Genomic DNA, 17,997 nt, shown 5'->3' on the forward strand with positions numbered 1-17,997 from the left:
ACTGCACCTCACTGCCTCTGACGACTAATGTGGCCACAGACCTGGCCATGGGCACACCTAGAATCATGGGGGGTGGAGTGGGCGTGGGGTTGTGGTTCATCTAACCTGTCTTCTCTAATTCAAAGGCAGTGTTCTAGAGGTCACAGTTGAGGACTCCCTCACCTCTTGCTTTCCCTATGTTGATGGAAGAAGCATTTTCTTTATCCACATAATGCTTTGGTACCAAGGGCTATAGGTGTTGCCCATGCCCCTACCAGGTGTTGGCTTTTCTTTGACATACATTTATGACAGCTTCCTGTCATCGCCATGAGCATCAGGAGCCAACCAAGAGGCTCCTCCTGCCTCTGCAGCAAAGGATCAACCACAGTCAGCAGGTAAGACTTTTAGGCATCTACATATGACCCAGCAATCCCACTCCTGGGCGTATATCCAGACAAAACTATAATTCAAAAAGATACATGCATCCCAATGTTCAGAGTAGCACTATTCACAATAGCCAAGACATGAAAACAACCTACATGTCCCTCGACAGATGAATGGATAAAGAAGATGTGGTACATATATATGATGGAATACTACTCAGTAATAAAAAAGGAACAAAATAATGCCATTTGCAGCAACATGGATGCAACTAGAGATGATCATACTAAGTGAAGTAAGTCAGAAAGAAAAAGACAAATACCATATGATATCACTTATATGTAGAATCTAAAATATGACACAAATGAACTCATCTATGGAAAAGAACCAGACTCACAGACATAGAGAACAGAACTGTGACTGTCAATGGGGTGGGGGGAGAGTGGGAGAGGGATGGATTGGGAGTTTGGGATTAGTGGGTGTAAACTATTATATATAAAATGGATAAATAACAAAGTCCTACTGTAGAGCACAGCAAACTATATTCAATATCCTGTGATAAACCATAATGGAAAAGAATATAAAAAAGAATGTATATGTGTGTGTGTATGTGTGTGTGTGTGTGTGTGTGTGTGTGTGTATATAACTGAATCACTTTGCTGTATAGCAGAAATTAACACAACATTGTAAATCAACTATAATTTAAAAAATGATTTTTAGGCATCTAGCTGAAGAGGAGGGAAAGCTTGCATTTTTTTTTTTGAATGCACACAAATGAGTGATTTCATCAGCAGAAACAAAACAATATAAAACAAAACCATCCCAACCTTGCCTTCAAAGCAGGTCCCTACCTCAGCATGGCACCAAATCCCTTCCTCTTTATTTTCCTTTCTGGATCTTCATTTCCCTCTTTCTGCTTTTTCACCTTGACTTTGAATTTGCCCTTTTCCTTCTTCTTCTCCTTTTCTTTCGGTTTTTTGACTTTCCTGGCTTTATTTTCTGCATTCTCTAGCTCAGAGTTCCCCTGAGGTGCAGATTCATAATTCAGAGCTCCTTGGCCAGAGTGAGAGCTCTTATCAGACAGACCATCTGTACAGAGAAAAAAATCAATACACATGGTCAGGGGCACTTACTGTTAGTATCTCAAGAAAAGTTAAAATGTAAAATACAGGATAATAAATAAAGGCACTCCGGAATTCTACCCTGCCATGAGGCTACGTGTACCCTTTGAAGAGACAACTGCCTAAATACGGTTACTTCAAGCAAGGTTTGCTGCTGGGAGTGGGGGACATTGGTTGCTTAGCCAGTAGTATAAAAGGTTTGATATGTGATGAAACACTGATCTCTCTGAAAGCAGCTTGTTAACCTTGATCAGCTCAGAATGCTGACGTGCTGGGAAACAAACAGGGTGAGTTTATTTCCAGGAGAAGTTTTTGAGTTCAGCTATAACCGGACTGCTTCTACCCAATTAAAGCAGTCAGTCCTCGGGTTAAGGCTGCATCTAATGACTTGAATAATAATGTCAAGAGATGCATACTTAGTGCTCCTACCCTAAGGGTAAATGACAGTTGGTCCTTGTAGGAAATTGAAGGAGAATATTTCTTTGGCGGTTGCACTGTAAAATAAATCACATGTTGCGTTATCCAGTTCCATGTTCGCTAAGCCAAAGGGCAAAACATATCAGGGAAATGAATTACTTTTAATATCAAAAATATAATTGTGACCTTAAATCACTTTTCTCTGTAGTTAAGCACCCATTCTTGCCTATGATTCGCAGATAATAAGGAGAGGAAGAAACCATTTCAGCAAGCTCGTTGCCCTACCAGCTTCTAGTTCTTCGGGTCCATCGTAAGATTTGTCAATGGCTGCTCGGAAGCTCTCGTTGCAGCCTCGGCCACGGACCACGTGCGCCCGGGGCCGGTGGAAGGGAAGTTCGTTCTTCCTGACCTCGGCAACTGCAGTCTGCAGGCTCTCCAAGGAGCTGGACTTTTTCAAACCCAGAGTTGGACCGAAATCTTTGCTTGGCGAGTCTGGAAGAAAAAAGGGCAAAAGGTCACCCTTCCCCTAATGAGGCAGTGGGGTGGAGTGGGAAGGCTTGTTGTTGTTCTATCTCAAAAAGGGAGGAGGGGGGTTAAGCGGGTGGAACTTGGTGTTAAACCCCAGCGTTGCCACTTTTTGTGACTTTGAGCAAGTACTTTGACTTCTCTGAGCCTTAGTTTCCTTTTCTATAAAGTTGTGGGAAGATTTAAAATGATATGTCATACATAGAAATAAATATGCATGCATATATATATATATGCACATGTGCACACACATATACATGACTTTGAAAGGCTATAGCAGTCTGTAGAGATTATATGTATGAGGGGTGTATATGCACACACACACAGTTGCACAGACATACAGAGCACCTAACAGTGTTTCACAGTTCTCATTCCAAGCACTCCCCTACATTGTAGCTTTTATTATCTCCAACATTGTTTTTATAATTATTAAGTAATGTATTATGCACAGAAATCAAAGAGCATTGAAGTGACTGTAATTTTTATGATTAAACACTTTACCATACTCTAGCACTCTTACTGTATGGTGAATGCAATTTTTTTAGTTGACAAAGCAAAGCAAGAAAGAAAACAACTTTTCTGTGTCAGTGCTTACTGTTCCAAATGTATTTCTATTTGGGTATCTAGGAAAGAGGTAGTTTTCTTTATATGATATAATATTCCCAAAAAAAACTAGGTGAAGTTGAATAATGTGTGTGCTGATATGTAATATTTTTCATTTGCACTGTTTGTCTTGCCCTGTCACCTGCCCCTTTTCACCCATGCCTTGACCCCCATTCCCACCCACAGCCAGGCCCCTAGTTGTCTGTAACAAGATTAGGCTATATAAATACCAGCAGCACAAGGATTATTTTAAAGATGGAGGGAATTCTAGCAGGGCTCTTTTCTACCAGGGCCAAAGCTCATGATCCTCTCCAGGTACAAAGATTACTGTCATGAAGGGGTTACATGTGCATTTCTGGAAATAAACTACTTTGCAGTTTTTTAGTAGATACAGATGGAGTTCATATTAAGGACTGTGTACATACAGTACCTACTTCAATGCCTAGCATATAGTAAGGCTCAGTAAACAGCCCTATCTTTTCTTACTAGGATCAGTATTTTTGCTTCTACCAATGCTGCCATCAGGAACATTATCACTAGGTAATACAAGGAATACAAAAGAAGTACAACAAAGGTATAATGACTATATAGATATATAGACACGCATAAAGTTAAAACAACAAAACACACCCTCCATATATTGTGAATATGTTAAAAATAGTCAAAATAATGACAATAATGCTAATAACTAATAATGCAGAGAGTGCTTAGCCCTGTTCTAAGTGCTTTACCTAACCTACCATAATCCTTACAGTTGTGCAACTGCCAAAATTGTTCCCATTTTACAAATGAGGAAACTGAGGCACTGAGCAGATAAATACCTAGTCTGAAGATACACACTTAATAAGCTTCAGAGCTAGGAACTGTCCTCAGGCAGCCTAATTCCGCCTTTTCTGCTCTGTACTGTCTAAAGTTGTACTTGGCCTCCACCCTCTACTTGACGATGGTCAAGCTACTTAAAATGGCCTCTAGTTTCCTCATCTGTAAAATAAGACCCTGAGCCTAATCAAGCGGACAAAATGCAAAAACTGGATGTTGTTTTACAGTTTCATCATTAACTTACAGGAGGCAATTTTGCACTTTGAACAATATACATGATGACAATAAACATTACATTTTATAGGCAACAGTGCATCATTAATAAATGCAACAGAGATAGGACTAAGCAAAAAAATAATAATATAAGAAACTTCAGGGACAAATTTCAGGTGCTACTTGCAAATCATAAATAGTAAGAATACATCATTACTAAATCCAGAAAGAGGCATATTTCTTATAGTCCCAGGAAGGAAGGTAAGTGGAAGAAACAGAAATTGAATAAGATCATTTCTGACAAGAAAACAAAAAGCAACATAGAGGCTCAGGGTATTAAAGCAACAGTAAAAGCTTCAGAGTTTACAGAAAATCTTTTACACCATCACTCCCTAGGGATCTGACATGAAGTTTGGTGAAAACATGAAGATGAAAACTATCTGAGAAAGCCTAGTTCCTCTGTCAACAATAGTAACCATCTTTTATTTATTAATTGCCATTCAGGAGATTATATTAGAGCCCAAACTGTAAGTATTCACGTCAACCTTTAGCAATAAATTCTGGGGAACATGAAAGTGAATAAATCATCCAAGACATAAGGCATGTTATGTAAAAGGAGCTCATCTAAAGCTCAGCAAGAAGTCATATTTGAGAAGGAACAAATACACTGTTACTCATTCAAAGCAAACTGAACATTAAGGATTCATGGGCTTTGCAGGATTAATAGAGCCAGCAAGTAATTCACTTTACATAAACAGAAGTCACAAATTAGAAGTGTCAACTAATGTTGGCCAAAATTATAACCTAGCTCTACTGGATGCAGTACATAGTAAAACCAAAAGCAGAAAGGCGATTGAGTCTTGGTTACCAATGTGGACTCGGATTTTCAGGCTTGAAAACAACTTTTTATTTATTTCTAGGGAGCAAACAGGATATAGTGGTGGGAAAAAAAAAAAAGACTGATGTTAGAGAGGAGAATCTGAAATCAGGAAAGTCCTTACCAGGACTTACAGGTGCACTGAACTGACTGAATTGAATCTCCACATGAAAAGGACCTTGATTAGAGTTCATTTCCTTTACATGTCCAAGGCTTCTGAGGGAAGGTCCAGGTTACGGGTTCCGAGGGACTATTATGTCAACTGATGGCATCAGCACTAAATGTCAACAAAACACTTGGAATAAAGCGTTTTACCACACAAAGATCCTAAGTGGCCACAATAAATTGTCACAGTCAGTCCCCCTTCCGTACCCCTATCCTCACCAGTTCCAGCTTAGGTTGCCATTGCGTTGGAAATTCTGTAGCTTTCAGAATGGGAAGATTCACTATTTTTAGCCTAACCATTTATACAAATCATGTTGTTTTATAGGCTCCCACTACAAGTAGAGGTTTCTCTGAAGGGATAATATAAAGTTCTATCCTACTGAAGTCATCCCCAAGAGTGATGAGTCCTCACATTTTCACCTGTAACTGATGTGGTATTGACTGTGGCTGATTTTAAGCAATTATCTGAGAGAGTAATCTTTGAATACCACGTGTTATCAGTCACAAGGTGGTCTGTGTCCAAATTTGAGCATTTACTTGTCCCATTTTGAGTATCCACAGAACTAATCTGAATATGATTTTTCAATAGCTTCCAGGCCAGTTTAGGTTAGTTGCAAATGCCAAGAAATAAACCTTTTCACAAACTTTACTAGCATGACTTTATTTTTTTAATTTATGACTTCTATGTTCAGTGACCATGTTCTCTAAGATCCAGATAAACTTATCTTCCTGTCAGAAACATGAAGTTGACATTCACAAATTTCTTGAAACAAATGATACAACGTTTATCAAAGGTACTAAAAGAGGGATCTTGCGTGATAAAAGTTATCCTCAAAATGGTATCATGAAAATATGCTTAACGTTCCACATGCCAAATTTTTCCTTAAAGTAAAAGTCTCATAAAGAAACATTACACAAATAATTGTTTGAAAAGATGCTACAGCATTTTTGAAGATTCACCTGTTCCCAAATGAAGGATTGGCTTGACTTGGTCTTGGAAGCCTTCCCCATACAGAGTCGAGGGACATTTCAGGGCCATGTTTTCTGGCTCCACCAACCCTCAGATACATCCACTGCTCCTCACCATCCAGAAAAATACAGCGTTATGAAGAAACTGAACACTCAAGTCTAAAGACTTAAAGGATTCTGCCACCATTCCTCCCATGTGTATGAAACAAGTGGGGAGAAGGGTAGTACAGAGCCACTGTCAAGGTGGAGAGGGATCTCTATAAAACGGAGTCAAAACACTGAGAAACCACTGCCCCAGCCTTTCTAGGTAGAAAGTCCCATTTCAACATACTATAAAACAAAAAGTCCTTCCTGGAGGATTGTTTGGATGTGGACCTCAGTTTTTCTGACCCAGTCTTGGGTTCCTGCCTCTGCCCTATAGCTGAGAACTGCGTTGGTTCCCTGCAAGGCAGGTGATTAGAATAATAGAGAATAAAACGGTCTAGAGAGTAGTGATTAATAGTGAATGGTGAAGTGGAGAGACTGTGGGACATCTAACACCCTCCCACTCTGCCACTTACTTCTTGAGTTATTAATCTTCCTGTGCTTCCACTTCCTAATCTGTAAAATTTGGATAAGATGAGTATGGAAGAGTGCTTGGCACATAATAGGGACTCATAAAGCATTAGTGATGATTGTCACTGGTGCTTTTGTATCAACTCTAAACACTTGAGTAAGTGGAGGTCTAGCACAATTTATTTGGTTCAATCTGCCACTGCATTTTAAATACAACTATTCCTTCTGCAAGAAGCTGAAAAGAGCTCTATAAATAAATACCACCCTTCCTTTTTTATTCAAAAGTTAAACTTTTTTTTCCCCAAACAACTCCTTACAGCTTTTTCTTCTGAAATAAGGTATATATATATATCCATCTGTTCATCACATACAGAGGCTATTCTTGGGAAGATGAATAGTGGAGTCTTGGATGCCCTTCCCCTTAGGTTATAATCATTTAATTAGTCTGAGATTTCATTGGCAATGTTTGAACTTCCCATTCTAGCATTAAAATCTTGCAATAAAAGAATGCCTTAATCCAGAAGACCAGTAATTGGATCTTCCATTATTGATGAGATTGCTTCCAATACATTCTTATTAAAACATAAAGAATTATTTGGGGGAAGGTATTCACTTTCATATACATGGCAAGGTTTCCTCCAAGCTAGAGCTTTATAATTAACAAATACTCGTGATAAATGAACAATAAATAATGTATTAATTTGCAAATTTCAATAACATTGATGGCCCTCAAGGCACTAAGTGAAAATTAATTATGTTAGAGCCCCTCCCCCTAAAATAAAGGAATTGTGCGCAGGAGTAAACTGGGGATCAAAATGATTGCAGGGCTTCCCTGGTGGCACAGTGGTTGAGAGTCCGCCTGCCGATGCAGGGGACACGGGTTCGTGCCCCGGTCCGGGAGGATCCCACATACCGCGGAGCGGCTGGGCCCGTGAGCCATGGCCGCTGAGCCTGCGTGTCCGGAGCCTGTGCTCCACAACGGGAGAGGCCACAGCGGTGAGAGGCCCGCGTATCGTGAAAAAAAAAAAAAAAAAAAATGATTGCAATGCTATCCGGGGGACACAGCATGAAACTTGAGAAGGCCATGAATTCGTCAAGAAAGCTTGCTTTCGCCGCAGAGCACAGGGAGATCAGCTCGGTGCTTTGTGACCGCCTGGAGGGGTGGGATAGGGAGGGTGGGAAGGAGGGAGACGCAATAGGGAAGGGATGTGGGAACAGATGTGTATGTATGACTGATTCACTTTGTTATAAAGCAGAAACTAATAAAAAATAAATAAATAAATAAATGAAAGGACAAAAAAAAAAAAAAAAAGAAAGCTTGCTTTCATTAACAATTTGGCCTTGCTGTATTATGAGCAATGAACTTGGGCAAATACAATAGAAATGCTTTACTTGCTTCATGGGGAGTTGTGATGTGAAATTAATAGGCTTAAAGCTCTTTGAATGAAAAATTATTACAACTTCCAACTAGGAAGTCACAACACTACTTTATTCTCCAACACATCTCGCTGTCTTTTTATTTCAGATTACACTTACTGAAAATTTTGATTTTTTTTTAGTAGTTTCCCCTAGAGGCAAAATGTCTTATGTGCTTTAATAGATATCACTGCAAATCCATTAGCCCAAATTCCCCATCATATCCAAATGTATAATTTCCCAAATTATGTTATCTGTTAACTGTGTCCATAAGGGGCCTAATTACCTTCTTGCCTATCTCAGTATTGCAAATACTGATCATCATTCCAAGCTTATCACAGTGCCCTGTTTCCTATTCATGTACCATAGGGCATAATGTATCTGGTTTATACATTACCTGCTGTCATTTGGGTCTCAGTTCTTTAACTGGCAATCTCCAAGTACCCTAGGAGCAGAGTTTTGTTTCCTTTAAAAATCTCGTATATCCCAGGGTCTTTTATCATTTCCTGAAATTCGTGTCAAAATGTTCAATAATGAACTTCTCATTAATATTCATATATTTGCATAATCTTTCCTACTCTGTCTCCAAACATTGTCTATTTTAAAGTGAAAAGATATAGAGAAAATTACGGGAAGATTAGGTGAACAAATACAACAAATGCTTTGATTATAAGTGTGGGCATGGCCCTCCAAGTGACTTCAAATCTCTGCTAAGTGTTGCTGTACACTTTAATTTTCTTCACTAAAAATTCCCTCTTTTATAAATTGAAAGTCAAAGTCTGATGCCATATTTTGGTTTCTTTCCTGGACTCAAATTATATCCCACAAATGTAATGAACAGTGAATTTATTACACCAAAATATTCTCATAACACTTTTTTGTTTTTTTCTTTTACTCTTTAGTTTGTGGATAAGAAAATGGACTCTGTGGTTCAATTTAGTAGGGAAACTCTTTTTCAAAATATATTTATAACCATATCTCTGGGTAGGTTCTGTTAAGGCAACTGACGGACTCAAATCTAATGCCAATAGACTAGTTTGTTATAATCTTTTGTTTTCCCTGTCTCTGCCTTATCAAGATAACTCCACTGGGTCAGAAACAACACCACCACCACCACCCTAACTGGCATTCAAGCTAATAATGAATTTTAAAATTACATAAATAACATTGGTTTCTGGAAGGGAAATGTGGCTACTTAAAGGAGAAAAAAAACCCTTTTATTATTTAAGTGAGGTGGGGGGAAAGACTCACTTGAGAGTCAAATAAACTGACTAAAGAGGCCAGCTTTCCTACCTGTGGAATGGGATCAATAGGACTGATGAATGCCACCTACCATTTTCTTAATCTTGTTGATCTTTGTATTGTCAGCGCAGAGAAGTACTAAATAAATATTTGTTGTAGGAATAAAGGAAGGTGCAAGGAAAGGGTGGTTACAGGATGCAGACAGCCCTGTTCTCCAGTGCCGTGAGGCTGAAGGGAGTTTATGGGGAGAAACACACCTCACGATTGCTTCACGCCCTCAAAGCCCACACACAGCCTCCTGTTCTTCGTTAATATGACCCTTAGGTTTTTTTGTGTCATTTCCAAGGATTTAATAATTTCTGCCCTACCTATATTTACTCACTCATCTTCTCTATGTTTTGTCTTTTTCTACGACTCATTCCTTTTGCTTAACTTCTCTGTGATATCAGCCTTTTCTGCTATTTTCCCCTCCTTATGTGCACTTTGAATAGTCTTATTTTTACCCACTGCCCAAAACACCTTTATTTGTCTTCCAGCTCTTCTTTGTATGTCTTGGTAACAGGCTTTTCATTCTGAACACAAATTGTTTCAGTGATTTTTTTTTTTAAGACGTTGGGTGTAGGAGTTTAGTAATTTATTTATTTATTTTTGCTGTGTTGGGTCTTTGTTTCTGTGCGGGGGCTTTCTCTAGTTGTGGCAAGCGGGGGCCACTCTTCATCACATTGCGTGGGCCTCTCACTGTCGCGGCCTCTCTTGTTGTGGAGCACAAGCTCCAGACGCGCAGGCTCAGTAGTTGTGGCTCACGGGCCTAGTTGCTCCGCGGCATGTGGGATCCTCCCAGACCAGGGCTTGAACCCGTGTCCCCTGCATTAGCAGGCAGACTCTCAACCACTGCGCCACCAGGGAAGCCCTGTTTCAGTGATTTTTTTTTTCCTCCTCATTCTTTTTACCACTTATTCTTTGTACGGCTTGCTTCAACAGCACCTCTTTCTTCTGCTTTTGATTGTCGAGCGGTTTATATATTATACAGCGTGGGTTGTATAATGCCATACTCTCAAGATAAAGTATACTAAAAAGGATTCTAATAAGTTTCTTTAAAAACCATTAGCATAACAAAAAAGTCAAACTGATTGATTTCTTGGATGGTATCCACATGAAGACATTTTTACAGGATGTAGTGTAAACTGGATACCTCTATATTTTTAGGGCCAAAAATTATTTTTATAATTTTTGCTTTACTCTTTTCTCCCCTTTTTATAGCTAACTGACTGCACTAAAAAGAAAAAACAAAACAAAACTTTGAATTTTTAATTACTCAGTATTTCCAGAAATGATAGAAAGTAAGGTTTTTCAGTTTTGAATAACAATAATATATAATATGAATAGTCAGTAATATGAATAGCAATCTCTTAAGAGATATGCTTTAACCTAGGTTTCAATCTACCGTTAGAGTGTTAAGCCAAAATCAAGTCAGCCATCAGTGAGTGTTTACTGAGTATTTTGTGTCACTCAGAACTGTGCTAGGTCCTAAGAGGAATAGAAGGCAAGTGTAATAGTAACTAACATTTTCCTGTTGCTTTATAATTTATAAAGTTCTTTCCTGTATAAAATGAGGATACACCTTACACAACTGATCTTACCCAAGTTCAACTGTGTTTTCATGTCCAGAGAGAGCTACAAAGAAAGAGAGGAGGGAGGAAGGGCAGGATAAAATAAGTGATAAGAGCAATTTTACTCACCATTACTCTCAATGAGAGTGTGCCCCAGCGTGAGTGTGTGTCTAGGAGAGACTGAGAATCAAGAGAAATAAACTGTTCCTGTGAGTCTCTGATTTTTTTTTTTTAACCCTGGGTAAACATTTTATTTTTTAATCGAGATATAATTGACATGTAACACTGTGTAAGTCTAATGTGTGCAATGTATTTGATACATATATATCTGATTTTGATATGTATATATTAATATTTTGATTTGATACATGTATATATTGCACAATGATTGCCACAATAAAGTTAGTTATTGCCTTCATCTCCTCACATAGTTACCTTTTTGTGTGTGTGTGATAAGAACATTTAGGATCTACTCTTTTAGCAACTTTCAAGTATATAGTACAACATCGTTAACTATAGTTACCATGCTGTACATTAGATCCCCATCATTTATAACTGTCAGTTTATAGCCTTTGAGCAACATCTCTTCTCATTTTCCCCATCACTCAGCTCCTGGCAACCTCCATTCTATTCTCTGTGTCTATGAGTTTGGCTTTTTTAGATTCACATATGAGATCATACAGATCTCGAGAACCATTCCTGAGAGGCAGTGACTTACTATTATGTCTTATGTAAATTTCAGAAGAACCACTCAACTCAATACCCTTCCAATTCCTCTCTTAAATCCCCTGAGTTGGCAGATGAGAAAAGGTCAGCCACTGACTTGGCCAAGATGCTATGTCTGGACAATTCTTGAGCTAAAGCTCCTGCCAAATTCTTTGATGCCTCAGACATAAAAGATAAGGCACTTGCTTTCCTCCAAGATGTTATAATCCGAGTGCAGAGCAAAGATGAACACATGCAGTGATAACACCAGAGAATGTAGAGCAGTCCCTAATGTTTGCGAAGTACCCATCTGAGCGCAATATATCCCCAAATTTTAGAGAATAAAAATGTTTGACTCCTAGATTTCTCTGGAATTACATTTCCAATGGGGAACATGTTATCTCTTCATTCCACCAGTTAACTAACTCTTCAGCATCCACTAAAAATTTAGTCTTTAAAGCAATACCTAATACAAGCACAGATTGCTTGGATTTGTGTTCTAGCCCCACCTCTGCACTAACTGTGTGAAGCTGGATGAGGCTTGTACCTCTCTGTGCCTTCCTTGCCTTATCTGTAAAAGAGGGATAATGATAGCACATCCCTCACAGGGTAGTTAGAGGATTATCTGATACAGAGCTTGAACGTGATGCCTGGCACACAGTAAATATCCAGTAAACATTAGTTTGTACCATATGTCTTCTTTCATGAGCAATGTTTACACTCATTAGGAGGATTATCTCCAGCCAACAGAATGCCAGGAGAATTTGTTTCCACATCCATACTTTGTGGGCCTGTGTCATCATTAGCTTTGAATTTTCACTCTTTATTCAAAGCTTCTACTTTTTTGTTTTCTATTCTTTAACAGTCTTCATCACTTTTCAAATCATCTTCTGTACATTTCACTTCTTTCAATAGCCCAAATAAGTTTATTTCTTACAGAGGCATTTTCCAAAGAGAAACCAAGTGTTAAAATCACTTGATGAAAATAACCATGTCTGGGACAGCAAGTAAAGAGCTGGTTAGTTTCTTTCACCAGCCAAGTGACTCCTCTCCCTCAGAGCAACCCATGACACCATCAACAAAATGACAAACCAGGCAAGGTCATAAGGCTTTTGGGATCATTAGTCAATAGGCATCTCTGTGAATGATAGAGCTGAGAACGCTGACATATGGCAGAGGTCAGGGCTGGAGTAGTTTAGACTTGGGGAAGTCCAGAGAAGAGAAAGCACACTGTGATCCCAGGTCAAAGGATAATAAGGCTTCATGAATGAAGCAGGACTTGTCCTTGAAGATGGATCAAATACATGGGAAAGGTAAGAGGGAGACAGTCACCCTACTGCAAGGGAAACGTATGAGGAAAAGTCCTGATATGTCTGCTTGGTAGTGGGTACACAGGATGGAGGACCAGCAAGGGAAAACTGGGGATTGGTGGGAAATAAGTTTGGGGACAGAGGAGGAAGTGAGATATGAAGGGTCTCAAAGTTAAGAAGGTGAGACTCAGAGCAGGGGGCAGTTGGAAGCCTTTGAAAGTTTTTCACCTGAGGAATGGCTTGATGATACTGTTATTTTGAGAAAAGATAATTTGGAAGAAATTTATAGGACAAATTAGAAGAAAGACTGAAATCATACAGCAATGGAGCTCCCTACTTATAAAATACCTTGCTCTTTACTTTCTTCCTTTTTTACAATTGTAACTTCAGGCCTTTGTGAAACAATTTCTTCCAAAACATTTTTAGTGTGGTTAGTCATCTGTCCTCACAGTGAACAGACTACTGTCCTCAGATCTTTCTTTGACCAGGTAGGAAAGGCTAAAGAAACATGTTCTAGTCCACTTGGGAGGCAAGAGGTGTTCATGGTTGTGCCTCTGGGAATGGGTAGGAAGGGGCATTGCCTATCACTCCTAAGCTTCCTTCTCGCATGGCTGAGCTGTGACTGGCATGGCTGGGCCCAGTGTTATCTCTCCTTCAGCACACTTTACTGTATTCTATAATATATAATGATTAATGGACAGTAAAACTAATAACATGGGGACACACAAAATAAATGAGGTGGCAAATATGAAAAGGAGGCCCCACTTAATGTTTTTGTGAAATCTGACAACATGCTAGAGTTTCCCTATAACTCAGCCCGAGGAGCCCTTGTCAGCGGGAAACAAGGTTACAAGAAGGTGGTATTTCCATTAATAACTCCCCCTCGGGGAAGTCCATGATCAATCTTTTTTGTACTGAAATTCTTGCTGGATTGTAGTGAAATGTCAGCGGTACCTGGAAACATTGCTTTACGCTGACTGAGGGAAGCTCTCAGAGAAAGAGGAAGGGCATCACAATGCTTCAGTTATCCTGATTTGTCCCTTTTTACCTCCCCCTACTATGGACAACCATTCTCTCTTTTTTTTTTTTTTTTTTTTTACTACCCAGTATCCACTATTCCACCTGAAAGGGGTATCCCGCTTTTCCTTGGGTTACTACACCTCCCCTACTTTCACCCAGAAGTGTGCTTCTAACCCAGGCATGACTAGTCATTTCATCCCCTTGATTGGTTCAGGAGTACGTTGTTGGCTAATTAGAACTAATCCTTATAGAGTGATCAGGAAAAAGTCATCTTGTTTGCTACTGGGGTTACTGGGAGGATAAACCTGGAGTTGCTGGTAGCCATCTTGCTTTTCTACAAAGAGAGGAACTAAAACTGTGAGAATATAGTTGACACCGACCCTAGATCCACTCTCTGAACTTTACAGTTGCTTGAGCAACATATTATCTTCTTTGCAACAGTCAGATTGAAATCCGTTTCTTTCGATTGTAACCTAAGGAGTCTTGACTTAATGCCCTATTCTCCAATCTCTCCTTCATATAACTACCCACCAGTTATTCCAACTCAGGTCAGACAGATACTTGAGGAGCAGGGAAGATTGTTCCTTGGCTATAATGCTGGTGAAGGGATCATCAGTACAGAACTGATAACAGCAGTGAGAAGTATGTCTGAGGCCAGTCTAAAGGTGAGCATTTTCTAGTCTATTACAGGGTGGATTTTATGAGAGACAAATTCCCCAATGATGAGAAGAGTTGTATGAAATTCATTTGCTCAGCTTGGCCCCAACTCCTCCGTGAAGAGGGGACCATTCTCTAGATGGTTACTAATAATTACAGACTTACAACTAATTGTTATACACTTTAGAAAATAGAAGGGCTTCCAAAAGAGGAATACAATCAGTTCTTGCCATGGTTGACCAAGGGTTCAAACAACCTATCTACAATTGTGCTAATTAAATATGTTGTTCTGGATTTTGAAGAGATAAGAGTAAACCTGGTATCACTTTTAAGTGCCTGTTTTTCCCACTGTGTTCCCCTGGCCACTCAACAGAGACCTCACATTTGGGAAGAGACAGAGCTGCCTCACAGGGAGGAGGTGTCTGTTTCTGGAGGGGTGTTTGTGTTGTATGGGTATGTTTCTCTCAAGCTTCTTTTTCATAGAATTTCTAAAGAAACTGTGAATTAGGAACTTCTCTGTAAACTGAGTAGGTTTACAGATGGACTAAACTGATGGACTAAAAGCAAGTGGTCTTGGGTGGTTAACAATAAAGATTTTGATGTAAGAGGCATCTTGGGTGCGGACTTGGAATTGGAAGACTTGGGGTCTAGGCAAACTGTTTAACCTCTCTGGGCTTCAGTTTCCTCATCAGTAAAAGTACAATAATGAAAAAGGTTATACTGAGGATGATTATGAGGATGATGGTAAAAACACCAGCAGCCACCTACACCAGGCATGTTCTGAGTATTTTTATATAGATATTAACCCAATTATATGAGGTACACACTATTGTTATCTCCATTTTATAGCTGAGGAAATTAAAGCACAGGCAGGTTAAGTAACTTGTCTAAATGAACAGTGATACCAATTTCATGGGTTTTTGTTGGGCTAAGATGCAATTACGCAGGTACAAGAAAGTAGCAAAGCTGCAACATGCCATATATACATGTCATATTTGCTCTTAATAAGAAAAGGAGGGATGTTTTCCTCTAAATCTATCATAGGCACTGGACAGAATTGATCAAATGAAGACACAGAGGGGTATCTCTTTCTGAGCACCTGCTCTTAAGGCACAAGCAATCTGTACGAAGAGTCAAAATGCAGAATTCAAAAGCACCCCTAAACAAGGTGGGGTAAAGCAAGACATGGAGTGAGTGGTGGGAATCAGGGGAGAAAAAGAAGGACTCTGGACCCCTGAAAACTGGGCAGCATCAGACAGACTGAGAGGTGGTCCAGGGGACAGGGAGGGAGAAAGATGAGAACAGAGGCCTGTGGAGGGTGGCAAGCCCACTAATCTGTGTACTGCAGAGTAGCCACGTGGGGCTGCGGGTGCGCAGAGGTGAGGCCAGACAGAGAGAGCACAAAGAGAGGGAAGCAGCCAGGTGGCCAGAGGTACGACTTACCCCACTGGCAATATGAGGTCTCTGAAGTCTGAGGCCCTGTGTCCCAACACAGTCATCCGAATACACTTGTTTATTGCTGTGGACAATAAACAAGGAGGGGGTTTTGAACTGCGCTACACACTAGGTGGGACCCATTTTCCCTGTGTGTATGGCCTAAGGACCTAAAGTTGGGATGGATGTTTTGTTTTGGCTCAACAGCACTAACAAACAGCTAAGCTTTATTTAGCACTTACTGTGTACGACGTGCTCTGTGTCAAACGCTCGCAATCTGAACTGCCCCAGGAAGGAAGTATGGTCGTTCTTCGCCTTTTACAGAAGTCATCCTTCCAGACCAGAAGCCCCAGTTCTGTTTCAAACATGACAGAGCTCTTTTCCCACTTTTAATAATTAATTTAATAAAAGCAAAAAAATATATGGCTTTTCTAAAGAGTGTTTATGTCAAAAAAAGAAAGCAGTACTTGGTTCACTGCTAATATGGGAACAACAACAACAAAAGAGCTACTTTTGTTCTTATTTTTAAGTCAATTTTTGAGCAAAGTGTCATATTTTTATATTCCCTGCCTAGTTCTGGCTAAGAATTTAGGAAGGAGCTTGTGATGCATCATTAAATAGTCTTTCCCTTCATCTTATGACTGAGTTATGGGCACTAGATATAGCCATGGGGGGGGAAAATAAGTGTGTTTTTTTTGTTTTTTTTTTTTCACCCAGGGCACTGTCAGTCACTATGTGTATGGCATGAGCTGGAGCTGGAGTGGATCAAAGGAGTCAATAACCGGCTAGAAAGACCTGGGCTAGTCTCTCAGACCAAAGCTTGACAGGTAGGTTTGGAACCAGTGGGCCTCAGGTTGTATCTGTCGTGCAGCCATTTTGTTTGTTTTAAAATAAGTGTTTATAATGATGTAAAAGACCAATTATAAGCCTTTGCCTTATTCCTTACTCAGCATCCTGCATGGTATGTAAAAACGGCAGTGAAAAAAAATACCACATTAGAAATTTTAGCTGAGCAAAATGTCAGTTTTCAGTTACACTTAAAGAATAAAAACAACATTAGGATACCATTAACAGTTTTAGAGTAATGGAGGCAAAGCGGGATTGTTTTCTGTTATTATTATTACCACCATTAGTGGGTCAGAGCCTTCCAAGGGAGAAAAGCTGGGGACAACCCAGACACTTTCAATACAGCATTACCTCTTTCAGGTCAAAAGGGGCCCATTTAGTGGACTGTAGCAGTCATTTAATAAATGATACCCTCGTGGCCTTGGAGAATTTATCTCCTGTCCAAAGAGTCTTGCTTACACGTTCCTATTTTCTCTACTCCATCTCACTAAATATTCCAGTAAGAGAAAAGGTTAATTTACAGCTAATTATTTAGGGAGGGAGTTAAGGCAGAAAAACAAAAACAACCCGTCACAACGCATCAGCCACTGTGTGCAAATCTGGAAAAGGATAATGAGCCTCATGAAGTAACAGAATTAAGATGAAAAATTAGAGGTGTGAGATGGAATGATTTTCTTTCAAGGGAAGTACCTGCTGAAATAATTTTTCTCCCGGTGTTTGCTTTGTGCACTTTATATGTGACTAAGTACAGCTAATCCTGTCTCTTTTCAAAAGTTAATGTCAGCTACTAGAATAATCTGCTTTCTTGATTTAATTGCATAGTTTAACCTCTGACATAACCTTTTAATTCACACCATGACAGCCAACCCGACAGAAAGTTTTTCTAGAAATCTGAGTAACTTCCCCAAGGTAACAACTGCTTTCCCTCTTGTGGGTGTAGAGGGAAACATTCTGCCCAAGATCATCAAATACACCCTGACAGTTCTGGCTGCAGAGGTGGTGTGCTTACTGCAGGGAAGAGGGGAATTTATTAGAATACCTGGCATGTTAGAAGTGGGATGCACATCAATGTGAATGTACTTAACACTATGGAACTACACACTTGAAGATGGTAAATTTATGTTATGTGTATT

General features: G+C 39.6%; 1 protein-coding gene across 4 annotated transcripts in view; it reads right to left on the minus strand.

Annotated features, from left to right (window-relative positions):
- Nucleotides 1-17,997, minus strand: part of PARD3B (par-3 family cell polarity regulator beta) — a gene marked incomplete at its 3' end in the record, with an annotated part of 1,052,967 nt that overhangs the window by 338,060 nt on the left and 696,910 nt on the right. For 3 of the 4 annotated variants that reach the window (XM_079710158.1, XM_079710156.1, XM_079710157.1), the window contains 2 exons: nucleotides 2,184-2,390; nucleotides 1,212-1,449 (listed from right to left, as the gene is read on the minus strand). In XM_079710158.1, coding sequence (XP_079566284.1) covers nucleotides 1,212-1,449; nucleotides 2,184-2,390 — 445 coding nt within the window. The remainder of the gene's footprint in view (nucleotides 1-1,211; nucleotides 1,450-2,183; nucleotides 2,391-17,997) is intronic. The other variant, XM_079710159.1, reaches the window with a different exon arrangement.

Source organism: Hyperoodon ampullatus, assembly GCF_949752795.1.
Source record: "Hyperoodon ampullatus genome assembly, chromosome: 8".
Taxonomy (NCBI): domain Eukaryota; kingdom Metazoa; phylum Chordata; class Mammalia; order Artiodactyla; family Ziphiidae; genus Hyperoodon; species Hyperoodon ampullatus.